The sequence below is a fragment of the Talpa europaea genome (genome assembly GCF_964194135.1).
Source record: "Talpa europaea genome assembly, chromosome: 14".
Classification (NCBI taxonomy): domain Eukaryota; kingdom Metazoa; phylum Chordata; class Mammalia; order Eulipotyphla; family Talpidae; genus Talpa; species Talpa europaea.
The window spans coordinates 9,561,368-9,588,329 of NC_140082.1; the positions used below are offsets into that span (position 1 = coordinate 9,561,368).

At 44.0% G+C, this 26,962-nt stretch overlaps 1 protein-coding gene across 2 annotated transcripts in view; it reads right to left on the reverse strand.

The window, feature by feature from the left end:
* The window catches only part of FBXO21 (F-box protein 21), a gene marked incomplete at its 5' end in the record, with an annotated part of 36,208 nt that extends 11,133 nt beyond the window's left edge, over positions 1-25,075 (reverse strand). For both annotated transcript variants that reach the window (XM_084253017.1, XM_084253016.1), the window contains 9 exons: positions 4,806-4,938; positions 5,943-6,122; positions 10,488-10,624; positions 11,581-11,717; positions 12,039-12,185; positions 15,340-15,461; positions 21,883-21,977; positions 23,829-23,964; positions 24,837-25,075. In XM_084253017.1, the coding sequence (XP_084109143.1) occupies positions 4,806-4,938; positions 5,943-6,122; positions 10,488-10,624; positions 11,581-11,717; positions 12,039-12,185; positions 15,340-15,461; positions 21,883-21,977; positions 23,829-23,964; positions 24,837-25,075 (1,326 nt within the window). The remainder of the gene's footprint in view (positions 1-4,805; positions 4,939-5,942; positions 6,123-10,487; positions 10,625-11,580; positions 11,718-12,038; positions 12,186-15,339; positions 15,462-21,882; positions 21,978-23,828; positions 23,965-24,836) is intronic.
* Between the last annotated feature and the right edge of the window lie 1,887 nt (positions 25,076-26,962).

Consider the following 26,962-nt stretch of genomic DNA (forward strand, 5'->3'; position numbering starts at 1 on the left):
GTGGATCCCCGCCTGCTTCCCACCGCCTAGTGTCCTTTATTATTATTATTATTATTTTTTTAAAGATTTATTTATATAAGTACTGGGTACAGTCAGAAGCGCAGGAGGGTGAGAGAATTCACCAGAGCCAGAGCAGGGAACAGAACACACAAAAGGACTGAAGTACACTGCTGAGGGGAGCAGCGGGCGGCAGGAGAGGTCTGCACACCATGTGGGCCCCTCGCCGGTGGCCAGGGATCGAACCGGCACTGCAGAGGTTGCGGGCAGCTTCGCAGCCCAGCTCGCAACCGCTACGCCACCAGGGGAGGCCCTCCTAGTGTGCTTTAAATTCGGGAACACTAACAACATTTATTTTTCATAGCTATAAGCCTCCGAGTTTGCACAGTAAGCTTCCACTTATGCCTGTGTGATGGCTGTCCTCGGGTCCCCTATGCAGTTCCGACCAGTGACCTCTGATGGCCTCTCTGTTACATTCTACAAACACAGCTTCTCCTTTCCTTGTGGCCCCTTCCCACCAGAAAAGTGGAAAGATGTAACCTAGACTCTTCAAAGCACAAAGAAGTCTCAAACTCTGAAAGGTTCAGGGAGAGGGTCAAAATGGAGGAGAAATGGCAATATGAATCTGGTGTGTTCTGGAAGGACAGTGCTGACATGTCATGAAGATATGATGTCTTCAGCCAATATCCAGGCTAGAATCCCAAGAGTCCCCAACTTTTGGGGAAGAGATCTTGAAACAGGGGTATCTATTATCCATGACTGACAAGCTTTTTCTGCTAAGGACTAGAGTGCATGTTTTAGGCTTTGCAGACTGTTGGTCTCTGACTCAGCTACTCACTTTTGCCACTAGAAGGGGACAGTAATCAGACAATAAGCAGACAAGAAGAAGAAGGGGCATAGCAGTGCGCCAATAAAACATTCGCAAAGCCAGGCCATTGTCCCCTGCCATAGCTGTCTGGGGTCTGTGTCCACTTCACTACAGGTTGCCCTGAGGCTCTCCTGAAGCTCTGACTCTATTATCTGGACATCCGCGTGTCCACCTGTCTATGGGCTCTTCTGCTTTGGAGCATCAGCCTTACTGATGCTGAGCTGAGAAGCATGCCAAGAGTTCTGGGAGAGCAGCATCAGTGGCTCCGGGGCACATCAAATTCCATGTACTCCACAACCAACACCCTCGCGACACCGGAAAGAGATGTGTTCTCCAAATGCCTGTTCTGAAGTGGCCAGTCTCCCTCCCTTGGTGGGAAATTTGAATATGCCCTTACTTCTAGCAAATGAAATTGTCATTTCTTAATCACTCATTCGAAAAGCACATTCTGCGTGGCAGGAATTGTATTACAAACAAGGGGAACAGCTGAGTAGGAAACAGCACTGAGGTAGGTCATCCCTGTTTTTAAAGCAGAGAAGGATGATCAAACAAGTAGCTATAAGGAAGCTAGGAAGTTCTGTGAAAGGGCAAACAGGGCTGGCAGACAAGAACCTGACCTAACAGAGGGGAAGAGGTTTCCGAGGTAGAGGGTAGCAGGCAGCTGGAGCTGGAGGTAAAGGAAGAGCGCGATGCAGCACATGTGAAGTATGAAGCTAAAGAGCAGGGGTGCGTGGCCATGGTCGTAGCAGCACAGAGCACAAAAGGGGGCCACCAGGAGGGCCCGAAGCACTGGCAGGCAGGGCCAGACCACCCAGAGCCTAGTGAGGCCTCTGGAGAACGAGCCTGGCCTTCAGGGCATAGGGGGAAAGCCACACAAAGGGCTGTGAGCAGGGAAGGGATGTAATTGACATGTTATTAAGATTACTCAGGTCTAGCATGTGAAACTGGCTGGAGGCTCTACGAGTAGAGGGGAGGAGATGAAGCAGAGGCCTATGTGATGGTCTGGGGGGGGAAGTGTGCTTCTCACTGTGCTGAGTTTAGGAGCTCTGGAGACAGCCAGGGACAGATGTGTAATGGACAGCTGGACAAGTTGGTTTGGAGCCTTGGGTCCAGAGTCATTAGCCCACAGAGGGAAACTGAAGCAAAGAGATTAGATGAGTCACTCAGGGGAATGGGGTAAGGGTACAGAAATTTAGAACCTACCCAAAAGTATGGAGCCCTCAAGGGAGAGGATAAGGAACGAGCAAGAGCCTGAGAACCAGAGATCACAGAGTCGAAGGAACAGAGTGTTTTGAAGTGGGAGGGGCTGCCAGAATGACGGGGCCCCCAGAATCAAGAAAGATAAGACTAATCCAAATCTACTGGGTTTGGCAACAAGGAGGATGGTTTAGCAAAAGAGGGCCACCGGCATCCTAGGCAAGAGCAGTGGAGGAGGGTGGGAACAGATCCCCATGTTCCAAGGGGGTAGAGGAAGCAGGGTATGGGAGGTGAGGCCACCCTGCAAGAATGAAGATTTCAGTCCTGTGGGTGAGGAGAGATAAGGCAATGCCAGCAGGGCAGTCTCTGGGGTGCTTGTCTTGTTTGTTTTTTCCACAGATGAGAATTAAACCTGAGTGTGTCTAATTCTGACGGTAGAAACAAAGGATGATTAAGCAGCTCTCAAAAAGGAGGAAGGTCAGCTCTAGAGCTAGTGTGTGTGTGTGGGAGAACTGGAGGGACACCTTTCCCACTAAAAAGGGGAAAGTGGGAAGGGATAACTACCAAAACAGGGTTACAGTTTGGCAGGAAGTAGAAAGTAGAAAGTGCCTGTCTGCTGTTTCTCTGGCACAATCTTACTTGAAGCCCCAGGATAAGGGCAAGTTAAGGTCCCAGGATAAGGGGGCCACATACCTGGGCTGAACTCCTGCTGCATCAATGCCCACATAGGACACCCCAGCCAGTCACTTAACTTCTTGTAGCCTTGGTGTGGTCATAAAATCGCAAAAACAAACAAACAAACAAACAAACAAACAAACCCACAAACACCTGTATCCACCCCAGAGGGCTGGAAGGAGGTGTTTGTTAGTGATGTAAAAATTTGACCTTCCTACCCTGTTTCCATCACAACCACAAAGATCCTGGGTTACTGAGGTGGTGACCAACAGACTCACATTTCTTAGCTCTTCCTGATTTACTCACTTGAGAACAAGGGGACCTTCTTGTCTTTCCAGTTTGGGAAAGTTTCCCTGTTACCTAATAAGATCAAACAGATTCCAGGTCCTTCACAAACAAATATCATGCTCCCCAAATTTTATACACACACACACTTACACACACATGATAGGTGGACCTCTGCAGCTCTCCACTTTTGTGCCATGCATACTGGAGTAACCTCTGAAACTATTTCCCATTCTTTAAGTTTCATCTCAAACCCTCCTCTGGGACTTCCCTACTGTCTACAGCTGTCCCTGGATCTCTCTTCACTGGTGTTCCCAGATTTACTTCACTGTCTTGGGTGTGGTCTCCCCAGCTAGAGGGCACACTATGAGGGCAGGGAATGGCTGACACTCTGGGGGTGAACCACTTTTCATTCCAGATGTCTAAATGTGACTCTGGGTATTAAATCCCAGCTCACCAAGCAGCAAATGAGTGCGGGGGATGGGAAGAACACTGCAACGATTCTAGGATTTTTAGCGACACCACTAGTCAGGAAGGCTATCCTGGTCATTCTAAGGAGGACACCAGGGTAGTTTCCCAATAGGCAGCATTAAAATGACACTAAACTCAGTCTTGGAAGGAAAGGAGGCCACAGCTTCTCAGACCTTCCCTCCACGGTTTATGCCTTTTCTAAGGCTAATGAGCAATATAAGTACAGAATTTACATATATATAACCTTGTTTTGAAAGGATCTTTATATTTTGCAAATTATCATACATTCCTTAAATAATCTTAAGTTGAAAGGGACAGGAATGTATCGCCTGGTGTCAAAAATAAAAACATTAAGCTACTAAGTCCTGGATGATGGGTCATGGAGAGCAGGCAGTAGCTCTCCAAAAGCTCTTCTACCAGACCACACAGATTTGCTATGTGAGCTAAAGATGGCGTCCTGGACAGGATCCCGGGATTTTCCTACTGACAGGTCCTGTCTTAGAATTATTTTAGATTCTGAAGTTGTGGATAAATGAGACCATTTAAATCTAAGAAATGAGGAGTCACTTATACAAATTACTTTCTTACTTCTCTAGCAACACAAGCAGATGATTTTATGGTGATGTCCCTGTGAGAGCTCAGAATGAACTTCTCTCACCAGGCTGTGCTAGACAAACAAAATGAATGATCAACATATTTCCCCAGGACAGAAGGGTGTGACGGATGTGGCTGCACTGTCTCACACCCGTGGCCTCACACATCTGTTATACCCACAGCTTGCTGAAAGCAGTTCTGACTGCAAACACTATGGTCTTCTACCAATGCCTGCTGCAGCCCAGAGGGGGCTATTATGAAACTGAGAAATTCAAAAGAAACATTATCAAAATGCAACAGTTTTCAAAGACATAACCAGTCCATAACTAGTCCAGCTGGACTTGAACACACTGAAGATTTACTTGTCCTGTGTCAAATGGGTGTTTATACAAGGTCATGTTCTGCTTCCCCTTGCTGCATCCCAGTGACGTGGCCCAGACACATCTCTGGGGCACCAGTGGGTGCGTGATGGGGGAGACGCCTGTAATTCTGGGTGCTTAAGAAACTAACCAACAGGAGAACAGGCAACTCCTGGCAGTATAACCAATTTTTATGAGGATAAAAGGAGACCAAAAAACTGATAAGCCAAGATTGGGGGAATGTGAGTAAGTTTGTGTTTATCCCTCGTGTTAATACAGGATAAACTTGTAAGAGCCGCCTTTTAAGCTAGCAGTTCCCTCTCTAAGGCAAGTGAAAAGCATCAAAGTAAAATAATTACCTTCTCTGGCCAGATTCCCAGGTGGAAGTAAAGCCTGGCTTGGAGGAGGAGAAGCTGCACCTGGTCCGGGTACATGGCCAGATACAGATCCAGGGAGTCTCGCAGCAGCTGGTACGACTGGTCAATGCCTTCCCTAGCAGCAAAACAAAATCTCAGTCTTATCTGTTGCTTCTTTTTCAAGCCCCAGGTTTTAAAAATGAGCAACACAAATTGCACGTGTTTTCTGAATCTGCTATTCTTCTATTCAGCAAATGGTTATGATGCTTTTTATTAAACAAAAACACAGATTTAAACTTTGTTGCCACCACTTTGGTGGTGAGCATTAAATTAAAATCATAAGCACTGTCACTACGTAGGTCACATCAGTAACATCATACATTATTAAAACGATTCTATATGATGTAATGGTGGATACCTCTTTACATATTTGTTCAAACCCACAGAATGTACAACAGCAAGAGGGACCCTGAATGTTAATAAGGGCTCTGGGTGACAATGTGTCCATGTGTACTTGACTGTAACAAATGCCTCCCTCTGGAGCAGGACACTGACGGTGGGGGCGGCTGTGCATTGTGGGGGAGCAGGGGACACAGGGGAACTCTCTGTACTCTCTGTTCAATTTTGTGGTGGACCCAAAACAGCCCTAAAAAATAATTAGGTCTATTCAAGAAATAATCCTGCCATTATGCAGAAAACTATTACAACAATGTAGAACCTTCTATTTTCTCTGTAAATTTCCTTGAACTCAGAAGCTAGATGGTTTTACTTTCGTTTGCTTTAAGGGATGGAAAGCTATAAATTAAGAGGTGACAAATCATGTGGACATGAGAACATCCTGCTCCCAAGAGATCTTTGCTAGTCTGAAGCACTCTTTTTACTGAAGAATACTTTCAGTTTTTACAAAGAGAACTTGCCCAAATCCAATGCAAAGATCTCTAAAAGTCACTAGCATTTTAAATCTGGATTACATTATGTCATGGGAAACAGTTTATGAGATAGGGAGTTAGCTGAAGACACCCCAACTGCACCACACAGCAGTCAGTGCTTCGCTGGATCATAGGAAAGCTCAAATATAATCTCCATAAGGGAATTCGACCCTCCAAAGGCAGAAGCAGTGGACAACAAAGAAAACCTTACCGCTTTCCCAGGCTTAAAAGGTTTCCCACCATTCGTTGTAACACCTTCTTTACATTGACCACTCCGTACAATGCTGCGGTCACATGCTGGCCGATCAAGTATTCACACTCTTTCACCGTCAGCTGCTTGCCTTTTCCAAAAGCATCTATGTAGATGTAGTCAAAGATGTCCAGGGTCGCCCTAGCCAAAGAGCACAGGGAATTAGGTGAATCTCAGATGAGAGCCCAGTAAGGCAAAGAATAATACTGATACTTAAAATTCTCTGGAAAAGTAGCTCAGAGACTCAATGTTAGCACAGTAGCATTCCACTTAAAATATCAAGGCCTTGGGCAAAGTTTAAAAACCTCACCCTGAAAGGGTCATGCCCTGCTGTCTTAAAAGTGCAATACAGGGCATCCCTGGTGGCACAAAGGGTTAAGTCTTAGTACTGTAAAGCTATCCATAGTCATAACAGCACAAGTTCAATCCCTGGCCAGGGAGCTGACCTACATATGGCACAGCAGACCTCTCTGGCCTCATCTCAGCAGTGTATTTCAGTAGATCCTCCTGTTCTGTTCCCCACTCTGCCTCTGGTGAATCCTCTCACCACCACCCCCACCCCCTGCCACTTCTGACCTACACCCCAGCTCTTAGATGCATAGATAAATTAAAAAAAAAAAACCCAACTGCAATACACTGATATTTAAGAAACAGCACTGAGAGAATGCCACTTTGATACTGCTTTTTAGGGAGATTAATCTTAAAACTCACTGCCAGGGATCTCTATCAGAAGTTTAGTGGAGAGAAGAATGGTTATGACTGAATTCCACAGATTAGCGGTAGGTAATGTCTGAAGATCCTGGGCCCCTTGAAGTTACAGTGAAATTAAGGACACCCCTTACTATGAAAACATAGCCCTTGGTTCTGCACCTACTCAGATGGTCACAGACCTGCTAAGTGCACCCACAGTCTCAGGCTGGAAATTCCTCCAGATCAGAGAGAGATGTGTCCCTGGCCGGGACCACACAGCTCTGCCTGTAAACTGCTCCTGTGAGCCAGGTTCTCACATGTGGTGGTGGCCTACAATGGAGCAGAGTGATCAAGGGAAACAAGTTCTCAGCACATTACCAAGCACACTCTGTGAGGACTCCTGAGGGATTAGGCTGGTTTCAGGGAGAGTTACAAGGTTTTCTTGAGTAATTCTGCTTTGATGTTAAAACCACTGCAAACTATGTAAGGAATTTTCTCTGTGATTGCTAAAAAAGTGAAGTCAGATTTCTTCCTTGAGTCATATAGTAGCCCATCTTTAGCAAGGATGTAAGACTTTAAAATGTTTTAGAAAAAAGAAATACTCTTCAACTTCTTTTATAAGCCTAGGAGAACCACACACAAATTTACAGGCAAAAATCTTAAATAAAATGTGAGCAATTCAAATATATTAATGTATTTAAAAGGTCCATATGATTAAGTTAGAAGTAGCCTAAGAATGAAAGGAGTGCAATTTTTTTTAAAAAGCCTTCTTTCAGCAAATATAGACTAAAAGAGAAAAAACACATTATCTTATCAGTAGATAAAGAACAGAAATTTTGGGGGGGGGGGAAACATAATGCCTAATAACTATTAATAAATCTTTTAGTGAACTAGGAATTTAAAGGCAGTTTTGACAATCCCAATGAAAAGTACAGCTCCCAAACACGTCTGATGGTAAACTTTTAGAAGTATTTCATTTAAAGTCAAGGTAAGGGTGTTTGCTATCACTGTCTTTATTAAACTTTGCACATGAAGACCTAGCATAGAGTAAGAGAAACAAAACATGTAAGAGCCACTAAGAATCAAATTGTCACAATTCATAGACAATATGATTATTTTAACAGAAAAGCCCAGAGTTGACAAATTACCAGTATTAAAAACTTGTTCCGCAAAGATGTTATCACAACCATATTTAAATATCAACCATGGGTCTCCGCAGTGGCATAGCGGGTTGAGCACAGCGCTGTGAGAAGCTGTCTGCAGCCTCTGCAGCGTGGGTTCGATTCCCGGTCGGCCAGGGAGGTTCCCACATGGTGAAGCAGACCTCTCCTGTTGCGCCTGCTGCTCCCCTCAGCACTGTATTATGGTCCTTCTGCCTGTTCTGCTCCCTGCTCTGTCACTGGTGAATTCTCTCACCCTCCCGTGCCTCTGGCCTGTACCCCAGTGCTTGTATAAAAAAATAAATAAATCTTAAAAAATAAATTAATAAATACCAACCATATTCCTGTTTATCATCAATACATAGAAAATGTAATTTAATAAAAATCCCCATTTATAACAGCAACAACACTTTAAGGTACCTAGTAATAAATCTAACAAAATGTTACAACAGTTCAATGAAGAAAACTGAACGTCTTTTTAAGGACAGTTGAGAAGACCTAAATGTGTAGGAAGATATCATATTTACAGACAGGACGACTCGTAGTGAAACACTGGCAGTTTTCCTCACATTAAATCTATGATTCCAGTCCAAAGCAAGCTGGTTCCAGCCAATATCCATACTAGGTTTTGATGGAGTCTGATGAACTTTTATTCTAAAGTTAAGGAGAACAAAAGGCTAACAGCCAAAGCAATTTTGAAGATCTCCGGGGCATCCCTAGCCCACCCTACCAAATATCAGGACGAATTATAAAGTTACAATGAAGAAGAGCGTATGGCCTCAGTGTAGGCACAGAGAGACCGAGGACTTAAGGTCAGACATGGAGGTTGCTGGTTAAGGAGCTGAGCCCTTTCCCATGATCTCCCCGTGGGCTGAGCCCTCACTGGGTCTAAATGTTTGCTTTTGCCAGGTACCTAGGGAGCTAACAAATTACTTCATTGTTCATTTGCATTGTAGTATATGTTCAGTGCAGCCTAAAAAGGAAAAATGATGATACTGCTAACCTTGGGTTAGTGAGAGCTAAAAAATAACTCTTCCCATTTGAATGGAAAATGGATGCCTGCTTATCCAAAAAACAAACTGTCTAATATGTATTTAGGAACAGTCATATTTGGAAAACAAGAGAAGACTATCACATTATTTAAAGAAAAAAATATTTGTTATTATGAACCATAAAAATTTGCATGGAAACAACAAATACTTTCAAACTAACCAGAAGTCATGTCTGGAGAGGAAAGGAGAAAGAGCTAAGGAAGAATATACTGACTGTAAGCTCCAACTACGTGTGTTTTCTTAAATTTGGAGATAGAAATATTGAGATAAGTTACATATTTTTCTATATATGCATCAGAAATTCTACAAGGTGTGCAAAACGGGATCATCTCCTATAATCCTCCAAAACACTTTATGAAAACCTTTAGCCCCATGCCAGCGGAAGAAACTGAGACTCAGAAACTGAGACTCAGAGGAGACAAGGTTTGACTTCAAAGTTTAGGTAATTTCTGTTAAAACGCTCACTTCCACAGCTGCCACAAGGAAGCAGTTTCAAAGAAGAACAGAATTTAATAAAATAACTTGGTTTTTTGCCCCCTAAATGGCCTATTTGGCAAGACGCTACTGCTACCTATTTGATGAACTACTTCTCTCAGTTAGCTGAAACGGGGTTATGTTCAATAGAACACCTGGTTTAAAAGGAACAAAACAGAACTCATGACCTTGTCTACAAAATACACTTCAGTCACCGGGAGCACCACCGATGATGAGAACTCAAATACTCACTTTGCCCACGAACTACTTGGCTGCCCTGTTCTCTCCTCCTCCCTGCTCCACCCCTTGTGAGGGGAACGAGGGGGAGATTTTTATGGAAGACTGCAACCTAAGAGTTTCTTTACAAACTCTTTGATCTGACATGCTTTGGAACAAAGGGACTTCAAGATCCAAATAAGACCTTGAAGTCCTAGTCCTAATAAATTAAACTTACTTTGAGATAATTATAGATTCACACGTAGTTGTTAAGAAATAATACATAGGGGCCTCCCCGGTGGCGCAGCGGTTGAGCGCTGGGTTGCGAAGCTGCCTGTAGCCTCTGCGGTGCCGGTTCGATCCCCGGCTGCTCCCTGGCCACCGGAGGAGGGTCCCGCATGGCGTGCTGACCTCTTCTGCCGCCTCCTGCTCCCCTCAGCAGTGTGCTTCGGTTCTTGCCTGCTCTGCTCCCCGCTGGGTTGCAAAGCTGCCCGCAGCCTCTGCAGCACCGGTTCGATCCCCAGCTGCCGGGCGAGGGTCCTACATGGTGCACAGACCTCTCCAGCCATGCCCGCTGCTCCCCTCAGCAGTGTACTTCATCAGTCTGCCTGCTCTGCTCCCTACTCTGGCTCTGGTGGATTCTCTCACTCTCCCGCGTTTCTGACTGTACCCAGTGCTTGTATAAATAAATCTTAAAAAAAAAAAAGAAATAATACATAAAGACCCAGTGTCCTTTCCCTGGTCTCCCCTGATAATGTCTTATATAGGGTGGAGTATCACAACTGAAATATCCTCATTGATAAAGAAAAAAAAAAAACCAAAAAAAAAAAAACAAGACAGCTCCACCACCACCCATACTCTTTTGTCAACCTCTGAATGAACCTCAGGACAATCACATGGAATAGATGGCTCACCCTTCTGCGCCTTGGCACCACCTCAATAAGAAGTGACTTGGGAAGTTGACTGGTTCCAATGGGACCCCCAACTGCCGGGCAATTGTCAAGTAGAGCAGAGACATGCTGATTGGGATTCCTGTTCTGCGGATCAAAACCTAGAGAAGAAAAATCCTTTAGTTTCACAGAGATGAACCACACCTTCTCATTCCTTTCACACTCATTATGTATCTACTGTGCATAGCTCGATGCTAGGTTTTGAGACATAGCGGAAAAATAAATACTTTGTTTAGATCAGATATTGGCAAACTACCATCCTCGGGCCAAAGCTAGTCTGCCACCTGTTTCTGAATGGCCTGCATAAGAAGTTTTGTTTTTTTAATGTTCAAAATAATTAAATGGGTACTATTTCTTGACACACGGAAATGACATGAAATTCGTATTTCCATATTCACATACATAGCTTTACTGAAATACAGCCAATCATTTCTTTCTGTATTGTCTGTGTGTCCTTTCATACTACAATGACAGAACTGAGCCAGAGGAAAGAAGACACAGCCTGCAGAGCCCAAAATACATATTGACTGGCTTTTCATAGAGATTTTGCTCACCCATGATTTACATCTCCTCCTTCCAGAAACAATTTAAGGCCATTTCAAGGAAGGTATGTAAGATGACAAAAGAAAACACAAGCAGATTAGAGAGCAATAGATAGAAATGGAAATGGAGCCAGGCAGGAAACAAAAATGAAGTATCAGCGATGCCACTGGCCAAAACTTCCTCCAACTTCCTAGAGGCCAATGCAAAAACAAAGACCTGATGAGTTTCACAACTTAGTGTTGATAACGCACAAACAGGCAAAACTAAGTCCCAGAAATACACACCTATAGCCAGGAATTCATCTCAAGGGTTTGTATATAGATCATACACTATAATGAAATACATAAAATCCACCAAAATATCCTTATAATATAGGCAAAAATGAATTTCACTGGGGACTGACATGAAAAAAGGCATTGTACTTGTCCTAAAAATATTTAGAATCTACAAAGATGAGCTTAAGATTATGTGCATGTATATAAATATGTATTTGTTTTAATACAGCCACACTGACCTGATGCATGTATAAGTTTAGGGCATTGTAGTAATCCATTCGATTCCCCTTAAATTTCAGTTGGTCATAAAGGACATAGTTCATGGCATCCAGCACCTGGCTCTGGAGTTCTATTTCCATTATCATGGAGGATTCACCTGAAACACAGAGATCTACTCTGAGGACACAAGCACAAATAAGGCTGTGATGAGTAGCATAAACAACCCATAACACAGAGACATTGGCACCATCCCATCAATACCTCTCAGGTACTGCCAATCCAGGGTGGAGAGGAAAGTACAAATTTCAAGTCTTTTACATTATCCCAGCAAACATGTTATGTCATTAATTGTGTGTGTGTGTGAGTGTGTTTGTGTGTGTGTGTATCATATTGGGAACACACTGCAGAATTTCTCAAATTAACTAATTCCTCTAGGTTTTCTTTTACAAATATAGTTGAATTCAGAGCATTTCCACACCTGCCTTGAAGGCCAAGCTGGGGTGGCGACTGTTTATGCCCCGGAGGGTTTTGCAAACCAGCTCCACGATGCTGTCAATCTGGGCCTGGATGTCCTTGAGGCTGATGTCAGAGAGAGGATTGCAGTATTGGTCAATATATACCGCACCTGAAAATGAATGTAAAATTACTTAATAAATTCTTACTTTTACCCTTACAGCTGTCCTTCACAGAAATGTGGGGACATAGTGCTTTATTTCATTCCTCCAGATTAGCTTCCTATCTTGCATGTCAGGCCTTCCTGTTACTAGACTGAGAAGGTGCAACACATAATTTTGCAACAAAGGAGCTTACATCTCACTATTTTTATTATTATTTCTAATATAACCTCTCTGAAAGGTCGCAGACTCAGAAAACTGTGACAAAGGCATATTCCTAAATTCCATTAAAAAGAGAAATAAATGCTATAAAGGAGATCTTTTCATGATAGCTCTTCCCCTAATTCTCATGTAACTCAAAATCTAACAACTCCAAAACTCAGTAGCATAAGATGTTCCTTTACTAAAAAAAAAAAAAAAAAAAAAAAGCTGAATGCCCTCAAGCACAGATATGCCATTTCAAGAAAGTACACTTTTCAAAGGTGAACCAGTAAATGGAGATACGTTTTTAAGTGGAGATAACCACCTTTGGAGGTAATTATACTTCCAAATCAGAGAAATGGTTATACTCAGGGAACCTGCAACTAAAAAGCTTTACAAAGCACACTGGAGACAGTGTCTCTTGAAAATCACTGCTCTTCATTGCTTTAGGTGATTGGTTAACCAGAGACCAAAAGGCTGCCTGGGTCATGTATTCATAGGACATTTTGACTCGGGAAGTTGCAGGCTTTTTAAATCCAGGAGGTCTCAAACCAGCTCAGGCACTTGATCCACACCACAAGAACTGACAGCAGCAAAAAGGTATTAAGAGACCTGGATCCCAGTCCCAGTTTTGCCAGCCAGGGACTGGCTCCTGGGCTCCTTTGGCCTGAGTTTCCCACCTGTAGGCTGAAGGAATTTATGCTGCAGTTCTCTAAAGTTCATTTCATCTTCCTTTATCTCATCAATGACAAGAGGAACTATTTCAAGGATGATAAGTATGAAGCTATGATTTGATCCACAGATTTCTGAGCACTGTCCATAATTAATCTAGATTAATCTAGTCATTGCGAAAGAGCAAAACCCTGGAACCAAGTTCCATTCACTCAACAATTTAAAAAAATTCAATAGTTTCCAATGCCTATAATATTTAGAGGGGTGAGGTGAAAAAATAGGACTACTTTATATTTGGAAGAGAAAACAGGAGTATTATTTTTCATAAATTGGCTACAGAAAATAAAGCTTATCAAAGTATTCTTTTTAAAAAAAGATTTATTTATTTATACAAGAACTGGGGTACAGGTCAGAGGCGTGGGAGGGTGAGAGAATTCACCAGAGACAAAGCAGGGAGCAGAGCAGGCAGATGGACCAAAGACAGTGCTGAGGGGCGCAGCGGGCGAGACAGGAGAGGTCTGCTGTGCCATGTGGGTTTCTCTCTGGCCGACCCAGAATCGAACCTGCACTGCGGAGGCTGTGGAAAGCGTCACAGCGCGGCGCTCAACCCGCTGCGCCACTGGGGAGGCCCTTATCAAAGTATTCTTAACAAAAGATAGGATGACTTTTAACTCCAGTAAGCATATGAGAAAATTCCAGGATGGTGAGGGTATTTTACATTAGTTAACTGTTTTTTTTTTTTTTTAAAGATTGTATTTATTTATTTATACAAGCACTGGGTACAGTCAAACACGTGGGAGGGTGAGAGAATTCACCAGAGCCAGAGCAGAACAGAACAGGCAGAATGATGGAAATGCACTGCTGAGGGGAGCAGTGGGAGCGACAGGAGAGGTCTGTGGCCCATGTGGGACCCTCTCCCGGCGACCGGGGATCGAACCAGTAGTGCAGAGGCTGCGGGCAGCTTCGCAGCCCAGCGCTCAACCACTACGCCACCAGGGGAGGCCCTTAGCGAACTGTTTTTAAAACAGATTTTTCATTTCCTTTTGGATGATATATGACTTTCATACAATCGACAAGAATCTGCAGTAGGCACTGTGAGGTATACAGAGATGGTAACAGGAGGCGAGAACTTAGTGACTAGTTGAGAAACACGTGGTCCACACAGGACAGAACGATACAACACGAGTACACTATACTGTTGCTGCGGCCGTCAAAGCCTGCAGGTGTTGCAATCGTCTGAGAAACTTAATGGAAGTGACACTTGAACTGAACTCTGAAGGCTAAGTAGGATTGAGAGAATTCGGAGGAAAAAAGATACTAAGAACGAGGGCAGGTGTTATCTGAAGGGTTATCTGAAGGGTTCCAGTGAGAATAATGGCCTGGCTGGAGAAAACTGGACATTTTGGAGAGTAACATGGAAAGGGCGGAGTTGGCAGGGTAAGACGGGATTGTGGAGGCACTGAAAAGTAGGCAGAGATGTAACTGAAAATGGAAACCAGCTGGCCACAGTGCAGCTGGTAGTGAAAAGGCTGGCACTGGTACATTGGTTAACTTGAGAGTAAGTGGGGTGATGCTGACCACAGCAAGTATTACGTCGAAGGCTGCTGCTGGGAGAGGTGGTAACAGAATGGAGGCATGACTATGAGAAACAATGGGAGGAAATCAATAAATTGGGTAAATCACTGGGAGCAGTGACTGAAAATGACAGACAGTCCTATCTGTATGTCATAACTATAATTTATGGGGTTTGTGTAATATGCTGGGAATTTAAAATCGTTTTTAAAAAAAGTTACATTTTGTTCCTGATCAACTTAATAAAAACAAGAAGCTGTCCCCTTCATCTTGCCTGTCCACTCCACCTCCCCCTCCTCACATCTCATTATGGATGAGCCAGACTCGCTGCTGCGCAGGAACACTTTGTCCTCGTTGAACTACAGCAAGGTCAAGGGATGTGCTCAATGTCGCATGGACACAAAACTGGAAAAATGGATTTCTGATTTGGAAATGACTCTTCAAAGCTTGTAATAAACAGAAAATTAACCTTATTAGCTGAAATATCATCCTTCGAAGGGATGGTACATCTTTAGAAAACATGGCCGTTTCTGCTAACTGCTAAAGATTTTGACAAAATCTTTAGTTCTAAATTCAACGGTTTTACTACTAATTAATCAGACCATATAATCCAACCTCCAGGAGCCCAGGCGGCATTGTTTACTTTTCCATCAGGCAGTTTCCATCACTGTCATTAAGCCACCTGAGTTCCCTATGGAAATACTGTTGTTCAAGTCTCACCTTCAAGATATGATTCATAGTCATCAGGCTGCTGAAGAAAAGCTTTAAGATTATTTAAAATTTTCTGTTGTCGCAGATAGTAAAGAATTTTTTTTGCATAGTATTTCCAGGTCAAAGCTTTTCTGGAAAAAAACAAAAAACAGTAAGTCAGTAAGAATTAAGACACTAGAACTTTCAATTATCTATTTTTTACCTCACACTAATCATACCATGTAAAGAGTCTACTTAACAAGAAAAATATAGTAGGTTCATAACCATAAACTCCTCATTTCCATGGAAGCAAATCACACAATTCAGGACTTCACATTTGTCACAGAAGACTAAATTAGTTAAGCTGAAATTGAAGAAACAGTTCTGGCTGGCTTGACAATTACAAGGAAATAAAAGAGAAACACGAAAAGGTAGAGAAGCTGGGTCTCAGGAGACAGGAGTGAGGCCTTTGGCATCCTTTGCTGACCCCCTGGCAGCTGCCACAGGGAACTCAGGCCCTGGGTTGCTACTTTTCATTCTACTTTCACTGCCATGGGGATCTCCTCCGGTCTGACAACCCCCAATTTATTTTTCAGAACAAACTCCCCACCCCGAACTCCAGACCTACGTATTCAACTGCAATTTCTCATGCCACTTTGAAAGCAGCTCTTCCTAGAGTCCACCCCACCTGAGATAAAGGCAACTCCACCATGCCAATTAGGCCAAAAACCTCGGATTCAGTCATCCTCAATTCCTTGCTTTTTTCATAAGCCACATTCAATCCATCTGCAAATGCGATAAATTCTATCTTTACAATGTATCAGAAATGTGAACACTTCTCACTAGATCATCCACACTACCATCATCTTCCAGCTTCAAATCCTGCCATGCTCATCCAGCAGCTGATAACTTGTTAACATGCGGTCAAAGCACAAGTCCTCTGTCCCAAATGTTCCAGTGGTTTTCCACCTTACTCAAAGTAAACGCCCAAGTTCAAATGAAGACCTAAGACTCTCGCCCACTGCAGTAATCAGCCAAACGACTTCCCCGCTGTGCCTTCATCATGCCACGCTGGTGCTCACGTAGGCATTTGGCGCTCCCAGTTTTTCCATACGGGAACATTCCTTCCCTACAGATCTGTAATCTGTGCCCTCACCTCCTTTCAGGTTTTGAGTCAAATGTCCCTTTGAGTACATTCTCCCATACCCCCTATTTAAAACTCCTCCCCCTCCACCCCACCATTCCACCACTGCCTCACCCTCTTAACTGATTAGTATTTTTCTATATCAGTTCTCACGCTGTAATATACATCTCTTACTTTGTTTAGCACCTCTCCCCACTAAAATAAGCTCCATAAAGACAGGGTTTTTGTGTTGTTCACAAAGGTCAACCTGGTTGTCTTGGTGTGTATACCCAGTGCCCAGAAGTGAATAGCATACAGCAGATGCTCAATAAATACTGCTCTGTGAATAAAATTTGTCACCAGATCTCCCAAATATGCACAGGTGTCAGGGGAATTAGGAAGACTACATGACTTCACTAAAAAACACAAGACCCGGGCCTTCCCTGGTGGTGCAGAAGTTGAGCGCTGGGCTGTAAGGCTGCCCGCAGCCTCTGCAGCGCCGGTTCGTTCCCGGGCTGCCGGCGAGGGTCCCACAAAAAAAACAAAACAAAACAAAACAAAAAACCACAAGACCCCACAATCTTCAGGTAGTAAGTGAAAATCAGCAGAGTTAGGCTTACTTTATCAACTTTTTAACCTCTGAGTTGTAAAATACATCAATCTAGATACTCACATGAAACAAAGTAGTTTAAGCTTGATGAATCATTAAAAGCAAACCCCTTGTAAGTACACCACTCAGGTTATGAAACAGAACTTTGTAGACTCCCCAGCATGAGGTCCCTCCACTCCCCTCTCAATAATACCCCAATCCATATCTCTATGACCTTTACCACCTTGCTTTTTTCTGTATTTTTTGCCACCTAAACATTCTCCATTAGTCTTCAGGTTTATTAACCTGTAGGATACCCTTCCATCTTATTTTCCATCTTGTATTTTATTTGTTAAAGAAACCTGGTTGTTTGGTCTAGTTTCCCATAGTCTGGAATGTGTAGATTATTTCCGTATAGTATAGCTTAACATGTTCTTCTGTCTTCCAAATGTCCAGTAAATTAGATGTAAAGGCTTAATTAGACTCAGACACCATTAATTTGGCAAGACTATGTCATAAGTGGTAGTGAGTTTTTCCATCAGGAGATCAAATCGGTTTCATTTATAGTATCAGAAGCCATTAACTCAATGCCCATGTCCATTAATTCCTTAGAGTTTACAGAGTGGTGATATTTTAATCAACCAGCCCTTCTTCATTTACTAGCTGGACTATGTCTATAAAGAGTATTTCTCCTTATCTAATATTTGGTTTCCCAATGGCATAGTATATAAGGCAAAATAAGTGGTTATTTCTTTCATTTTTTTAATAATTTTTCAAAATAATCTGGGTCCTTACTATCCTCCAAGATGAACAATAAACTGTTAAGTAGTATTATGAATTCATTTACACATATTTGATATACTTCATTCTAGTTGTTATCCACACTGATGTTCCAATTTTGGCCAATGGAAGCCTCTTCACATCACCTGAATACTTCTGGAAATATTGCTACTTTTCATGCTGTCTGGTTCTAGACTTTCAAGATGCTCCAGGCTCACCCTTTACATTTCCTGCATAGGACCTAGAATCAGCCACTGCTCCAGAAACTCTGGTTTCTTTTGAGGGGAAATGGTACATCAAGATCACAATCTGGATACTAGAGGTGATCATTTCTACTAGGTTGGTTGTTTCTAGACCTTTTCAGTGAAGAGAGAGAATTTAGTTCATATATGTGTGCACACACACCCGTACATATAATTAAATATATTTCCTGAGTTTGTACTGACATATCTAATTCAAATTTAGAACTACAGAGCTTTTACCTCTTATATTTTCATCTTTTTTGTTCCAGGAGAATTGTACTTCTCCAGTTATGTAATTACTCATTTGCTTTATTTCATATCTCTCATACACACATACCAGTATCAAAGTAACAAGACCAATATTGTCATTAGCTTGATGATTACTGAAAACAGCTAGCAATTTGCTTAAGTTCTTCCCCATTCTCTGTTCACTTTTTAAAACAGTTGTACTTTACTTACATGGTCAGGGCTTACCGCCATTATATAGAACACTTTCTATTCTACTGTCATTTGGATTCAATCCTGCAAATAAGTACATATTTAATGTTCACCACTAATTCTTATGTCAGTGCCTCTAGTTGTTTTGGTTGTTTGAAGCTCATTTTCTAGCATATTTCTCAGTAAAGGCTGAGAAGTCAGAGTTCTTTCAAGTTAATGAATTTATATGCAGCCTTTATACTTGGAAGTCAGTCTAGCTGGATACAAAAATCCTTGGTTGACATTTCTGATCCTTTTGAGTTTCTTAAATATATTACTTTTTCCACTAGCATGGCATATTGCTGTTAAAAAGTCTGATGATATTCTGATATTCTTTCCCTTATAACTAACTGACTTCATCTTTTTATTTTTTATTTTTTGGATGCCCAAAGGACTTTTCTGGCTTTGAAATTCAGCTGTTTTAGTGAAATACATTTTGGTGTTGGTCATTCCAGGTCAATTTTCTTTTTTAACCCCTTATTTCAACTTTTTATTTCTTTGTTAAAATTTTATATTTTTTACCAAGGTACCACTGATTTATAACACTGTAAATGATCTAGGGATATACAGGTTCACATCACTTAAGCTGTATGTTTTGGTCAATTTTCTTAAGTATGGTATATACCCTTTCAATATATCACTTCAAATCTGTGTTCAAGGATGTACCCTTTTGAAAGACCACACAGAACACCATAAAGGCAAACTGTTTTCACATATTGAGAGACTGATATTTTAGCATTTATGGAAACTACCTTTCTTCTGATGCTTTCCACATCCAAAAACAAGCATTTGTCAGAAATTAATACAAACAGGGTTGTTCATGAAAATGGGCACCCCAAAATGTTTACAAAAGTAAGAACATTCCTTTTTACTTAAAAACAACCCTGTTTTAGGCTCAAAATATATGTTTCAAGTCAAGGGAAAACATACTTATGAATTTCTAAAACAACAGCAAACTTTTATTGGCTGTGCTTATTCAGTCTTTTCTGCCCGATAAACGGGAAACAAAAACTCAGTATTTCACTGTTATTTAACATGGCATTGAACAGTGTTCAAGGTATATTTACATGATTGTCAGTCACTTGGTGTTGTTTTATTATTATTCTCCTATCCTTTCCACACGTTACAATTCCTTCTCAGAAATTTAAGAATTCTTTTGACTCTTGTTTCTGGTTTCTTCCGTCATACAGAATACCACTTTTCATTGCAAATGAAATGCAAAATGCAAAAGCATTTTGTCCATATTCTTTTATGCTTCTGCATTATCAACCTTGGATCATAAAGACCTCCTAGATTGTACATGAAGTCTCCTGTTTCCTTGAGGGGTTTTCACTGTGATATTTTTGGACTTTTGGAACTTAATTTTTGTATATAGTGAAAGTTTTTATTTCAGATGGATATTTAGTTATATCCAGTATCATTCATTAAATTATTCATTCATTTCCCCCCTCCCAAGTTTAAATATATTATTTTCTGTGGCTGGGAAATGTTTCTGAATTATCATTTGCTTCTAATGTTTTTATCTACTTTTATTTAAAAATATTGTATTGTGTTTATTATCAGTAGCTTTATAATGCTCTTTTGTCCAATGATGCAAATTTCCCATTACAATTACTTTAAAATGGTTTTCTTTTGGCTCTTGCTGTGAATTTATTCTTCTACATATATTTTATAGCAGTATCACCCAATTAAAACATACACAACTCTTCTCTCCTGAACCTCTTTGTACCCTGACTGGAGTAGCACTACTTTTATTCATTAATTGTAGACAAACTGGGCCTCCCTGGTGGTGCAGCGTTTGAGCACTGGGTTGTGAAGCTGCCCGCAGCCTCTGCAGCGCCGGTTCGATCCCGAGCCACCAGGCAAGGGTCCCACATGGCGCGCAGACCTCTCCTGCCTCCCGCTGCTCCCCTCCGCAGTGCATTTCGTCACTCTGCCTGCTCTGCTCTCTGCTCTGGCTCTGGCTCATTCTCTCACCCTCCCACGCTTCTGACTGTACCAGTGCTTGTATAAATAAATAAATAAATCTTTAAAAAAAAAAAAAACTTAGACAAACTGATTATTTTTATGACTATAAGTCTTTCAATTCATGGTCATGTTATCTCTTATTTACATGTTTTTGGGTGACATTCTATCTGACCTAGGAAACCCATTCCTTGGAAGCTATAACTTAGAAATAAAACCACTAGAAAAATTACCCTCTCAACAATGAACAGCTGAAACTTACTTTATAATGTGAAATTAAAAAATTTTAATAAAAAAAAGAAACATTACCCTTCACAGTAACAGAGTGGAGAAAAAACTGGTTATCCACCAGTGGTAGATGGATAAATAAATATGCAACCACTGACAACAACGAATCTGACTTTTTGTGATTGATTAAGACAGACCTCCGTAAGGTAACGTTGACCATGGTTGAGTGTGGGAAAAAGATACAGAAAAGTACCTATTTATGTTCAACGTTTTGTGAAATAATGATCTTCCTCCATCACCATACACTATCATTGCATATTATTATGGAAGAATATCTATCACTAATTACAGGGGTGGGGGTAGGGAAGAAGAAACAGTGTAAACAAAATATCTGCAAAAAACAAACCAAAGCCAATAAACTCAGTATACGTGACATTACATTTAAAGTTAAAAGTATATACCTATATATGTAAATGACAGGTCAGCTGTTATTTTTAAGACTGCACAATACTGACTCTTAGATCATACTTCAATTCATTTATAGATAAACCAAAATAGAAACGGAAAAATGACCTCTGCATCTGAACTCATCCAAGGCTTAGAATAGAGAAACATTTTACCTCTTCCCTACAGTTGTTCCACTGATAGATATTTCCCTCTCCTAACCCCCTTAAAACAAGAATATCTTACAACTTGTTTGTGAGGTATTTCATAACAATCTCTCTTTGAAAAGTTCATCTAGCATTCTTATCTAACATCACTAGTAAATGTATGTAGAACTTTTAGAAAATCTTTCTCAGGGGGCCACCCTGGTGGCGCAAGGGGTTAAGTGTCAGCACTATGAAGCAATCGGCAGCTACTACTGCAGCAAGAGTTCAATCCCCGGCCAGGGAGCTGACCCACATGGCGCAGCAGACCTCTCCTGTCTTGCCCGCTGCTCCCTTCAGCAGTGTATTTAAGTGGATCTGCCTGTTCTGTTCCCCACTCTGTCTCTGGTGAATCCTCTCACCACCTCCCCTCCACCCCCCAGCTCCCGCACCTCTGGCCTGCACCCCGGCCCTTATATGCATAAATAAACAAGTCTTTACAAAAAATTATAGCAATTAATTCTGGGGGATATTATTAAAACTAACAAATGGAAAACAATCCCAGCTAAAACTATGACTTACCTTCCTTCCATATTTAGGATACACACCAGTTCATCCTCAAAAAATATCTCTGGTCCCTCAAGATTCTCAATGTCACTAAAACCATTACAAGGGACCTATGAAGAAGACACACAGAAATGGGCTTCAGTAACACGTTAAGAATGCCACTGTCATTCTCATACACAAATCCAAGTTGCAAGGATGCTCGTTTCCACAGAGGTGGTGATCAGCGTACAAAAGAATCCTGACCACCCACCATGGATGGAAAGCAACATGCAAAGTAACAATAATCTGTTTAAATCTTGTTGTTAGTTGTAAATTAATTGTATTTTCACAGACTGAAATTTCTGAAACTGGTAATTCAAAGTCCTTCTCTTATGTGCAGAAAAATAACTCAAATAAGAACTAGAAAGGCACGATTTCCTAATTCACAGTAATTTCCTAATTTCACTCAGTCTACACGGTACTCAACTAGGAGGGGAGGATCAGAGAGATCTGTCTAGGCGCTTTGGGCATCTCACTAAAGGGACTGGGCATGTTTTCTCCTCTGTTGACTGAGGTTATGGTACCAGTGAGACTTTAGATTCCCTCAGTTTTGAAATAATAAACAGAAAATTTCACATCAACCAGTGTGAATGCTGAGACACAGGAATACAAGGGTCCCAAGCCAAAGTAATCACCCACCCACAGATGAATCTTAAGTACACTCCTGCTATGTTCAGGTCCTTGACATACTTCTAATTAACCAGTAGTACAGGGAAAGAGGGAGGCCAGCTAAGGAAAAAACACACCAATTCATCATTATTTGACAAAGGCACAGGCTGTTGATAATATATACAAAACCAGCTGGACTAGGAGAGGTTGCAAACTAGTAGCCCTGACCTTAGTGTATCAAACATAGCTGGCACCAAAATCTGAACATTTAAAATGGCATTGAAAATTTGTGATTACGGATGGTTTTCGATAGGGTATGACTTATGCAGAACAGAACATAAATTTTGTCCATTCTTATGTCAGCATTTATTTCTAAAAATGAATTACATTAGGGAGTATCTACTTCCATTCTCTACCAGGGAAAGGTTCAACCTGTCCAAAGTTCAACTCTCCCCTTTCAAAACTTGAAAAGCCTTTGCAAACATTTTTAAATGTATGAACTCCATTAACTAACAGTAATTGAAATTAGAAAACTAGAATTAATCTTCACTACCAACCAGGAGAGTAAAAGTAATCAGATCGGTTCTATGGCTACACTTAGCACCCCCACCCCCCCATCAGAAACAAGTTTAAGATGAAAGTAGACTACTTTCCAGAGTTACAAAAAGTTAAGACTCAGGACCTGATACAGAAACTTCTCTCTAACGCTTTTTGGAATGAGAAACAAACAAACAACCATGCATCTCAGCAACTTAAAACTGTTGGGGGGATAATGATGAATGCAAGACAATTTAGTTGAGGGAGCAATACTTCTGATTTACGGGTAGCTTTCACTCCTCTGTTACCTTAACAAATAATGCAGTTCACTACTGGTTGGAACCTGCAAAGCCAGAGAGAACCATATTAATTCCGTCAACCCTTCTGGGAAAACAACGGGGGGAAATTTGTGGTGTTCAATCATTGATGACCTCACAAATCACATGGAGCTTGCCAAAAAAAAAAAAAAAATCAGGTTTAACCCACTTGAAGGGAAATAATGCTGATCTGGATGCCCTCTACATTGTGCTGTGGGGCCCTCGCTCCCCCTCCCCCACTCTCTCTGGCTTTAGAAAAGTAAAGCTGGCGGGGACAAATGGCTTCATGTAGCTGGATGGGAGGAAAAGGACACAATGAGTCCTGCAGCCATCTGAGTGAGGAAGGGATTGTGAGAGCACTGAAGAGGGAGACAGCAAAGAGAGCCGGATGAGCTAATGCCTACGGACACAGACACCCAATCCAGGCACAGGCGCAGAGCGCCATGAGCAGATCCTTACGTGCTCTGAAAAGAACCTCTTGGAGAAGGAGGCTACAATCTTCCGGGCTTCTAAGCCAGCTTTCTGCCGAACTTTATACTCCTCCAGCCAATTGACGTAGTCGGTGGGGCTGTAGTGTTTCATAAGGGAGGGCCACCTAGAAGGAGAGAAACACCCCCTCTGCACAACAGACTCGAAGGCAGGGCAGACACGAACCAAAGGCCGCCCTGGACAGCAGGACAAGCAGTGGGGCCCAGCGGTCGGCGGGGGGCCTGGGGAGGGACCCCGTGCACACCTGCCCCCGGCACGCAGGCGCTGGCTGGCGGAGTGACCTTGGCATTGCCAAGCGCCTGCACGCCACCTCCCATCTCTAAAATGGGGGCAGCTGCGGCAACAATACCACCCGGGATGACAATGGCAGGTCGCGCTTGCCGCGGGCTCCAACGGGCCGGCCGTGCGAGAAGCCTCCCTTCCCCTCCACCTCCGGTCTCGGTCACCAGCCACCGTAAAAAGGTCGGTCGACCTGGCATCCCTCAAAGTCGGTCCGCGCAGCTCCCCACACTGAAGTCGGTCCCCCCAAGGTCACGCGGCGGGGGCGCCGGGGCCAGATTTCCGCCGGGTCCCTCTCCGGGCGGGCGCCCCCGGGGATGGGGATGCTGCGCCGCGGCGTCGCGGGCGGTTCGGGTCCCGCATCCCCGGGTCGGCGTAAACAGGCTGGCACCGGGGCGGGCACAAAGAGGCGCGCGGCGCGCGGAGCCGCGATCCCGGCGCCGCCATCCTCTCCCGAGGCCCGGCCGCCGGGCGCCTCCCGAGGCGCAACCCGGGCGCGGGGTCCGCGCGGCGGGGACCCTCGGGCCGGGCCGGGCGGCCTTTGTCTGCGGCCCGCGGGAAGGGCTCGGGCGGGCGCCGGGGGTGGGTCGGCCCGTCCGTCCGTCCGCGTGCCGGGCCCGGGCAGGGCGGGCGGGAGGCGGCGGCGCGGGGGCTCGGGGCGCGGGGCGCGGGGAGCGGGCGCGGGCGCGGGGCGCTCACCTCACCCGGAACTGCTCCTTCCACACCTTCCCGCTGCTCTGGCACAGCTCGCGCAGCCGCCGGCAGGTGCTGGACACGCGGCCCACGTCGGCGGCCGTCAGCGAGCCGCTGCACAGGATGTACTCCAGCACCTCGCCCGGCAGGTTGACGAGGCAGCTGAGGCCCGCCGCGTCGGGCGCGGCCTCCTCCGCCAGCGCCGGCACCACCTCCATCGCGCTGTCCGCCGCTGCCGCCGCCATCTTGTCCGCGTACCTGAGACGGCCGCGCGCCCGCGCTCGCCTAGACGTCCAGCCGCCCCGCCCCCCGCCCCCGGGGCGGCGCCGCGACGCCCCGCCCCCCGCCCTGGCCACTGGCCTCGCCGGGGTCCGCGCCTGGGGGGGGGGGGGGGGCGCGGCTGCCCCGCAGTGGGCGGGAAGTGCCTCCAGAAAGTGGCTGCGCGGTGGGCCCGGAGCTGAAGGGACAATAGCGGCGGCAGCTTCCATCTTTCCTGTGTGTGGGGAGCGCGCCCCGTGCCTGCGCTCGTGGGACCTCCTCGAGGACCTGGGGGGTTATTCATGCTCCCAAGTGACAGGGGGGAAACGGGGTCAGGGAGAGAGGCGGACAGGGTTAGGGTTCTTTGTCCTGGACTCCAGCGGCCATCGGTTTGCCTTCTGCTTGACCACGCTCTGAGCCGGGGTGCTGGGAGAACAAACTTACTGTGCCCGAGCCGGGGCTGGGCCCAGCCCTCGCAGAGTTTTTTAAAACCAGGGACTGGCCTTGAAAAGTCCCTGGACACAGCCAGTTTAGTCTCACCCAGCTTCAGCTAGTGTATGTTGCAAGACTAACCTGACCTGCATAAGCCTCTGGAAATAAGCAAAAACAACTCTCCCAGGGTGGCCAGGAGGTACCCACAGATCAATTCCCTATCATTTAAGAACAGGCTGATATTATAATCGATCACCTTGGAGCGAAGTGATTGCTCCCTCAGAAAAACTTACACAAGTTCTTTGTAACAACCTACGCTCCCGTGTTCCATGTTCAGCTCCGCGTCCATTCCATGTCCGGGTTGTAGCCTCTTGGCTCACTGTCTTTTTGTTGGGAGCACTATAAGCTTTTACTAGCCACCACTTCGAACTTTTCATACGATTTTCCCTTACTTGAGCCCTTGAGGTGAGGTACCCTATTAGACCCCTTCCACCAATAAGGACAAGGCAGCTAATGGTGGGAGTTCCTGGTTCAGACTCACAGACACAAAAAGTGGGAGCGCCAGGATTTGAGCCTGAAAGCAGACTCAGGTAGGTGGGCACTTTTTTCATTGTCTACACCTAATTTTTTTAAAAACAGTAGAGTTCCAGGTCCTGCACTGGATGCCTTCAGGATAGGGACGTGAGTAGGATGGTATCCTTGGCCTCCAGGAGCTCAAAGTCCAATTAGGGCCATACACTGGTATAGCAGAAGCTATTGTTATACTGGGAGGCTCCATCAAGTGTTTCCCCAACTTAGAAATCAGAATACCCTGAGCTAGTCAAGTTACTCTCACGGATGGTATAAAACTATCCATGGCTCCCTATTACCCCCAGAAATAAATCTGAAATTCTAACATTGTTGCAAAGGGACAGACCCCTGCCTACCTCTCCTGCCAGTCTGAACCCATCCTCCCCCTCACTGGCCACACCTCAGCATGTCTGGGTTCTTCCCTCCCACTTCTGACCCCCACGATTATACCAGCCTTGCTGCCGGAGAGTGGTCCCTGCCAACTCCCTCCTCTGGCGTCTCCTCTTCTCTAGGCCTCAGCGTACGCTCTCCAGATGCCCTCTCTTCCCTCACTCAAGCCCCAGATAAGCCCCCTTCTCAGCATTTTGCAATCTTGAAATTACTTAATTTATACCCATTTGTTCAACCTGTGTCTCTCCTATTAGATCAGAAGTGGCTTCAGGATGAGGACGGTGTTTGATTTACCCCTGCATGCTCAGTACTAGCTCCAGCCAGACCCCAGTCCAGGATTTGCAAAAATTATTCATTATTGATTGCAACTGTCTAACCAGCTGTTTAACTAGAATAAGTTACCTTGCTTTTCTGGGGCCCACTTTCTCATTCATTAAAGGGGAGAGTGGCATTATAATTATGCCAGCTTCCTACCTAGGGCT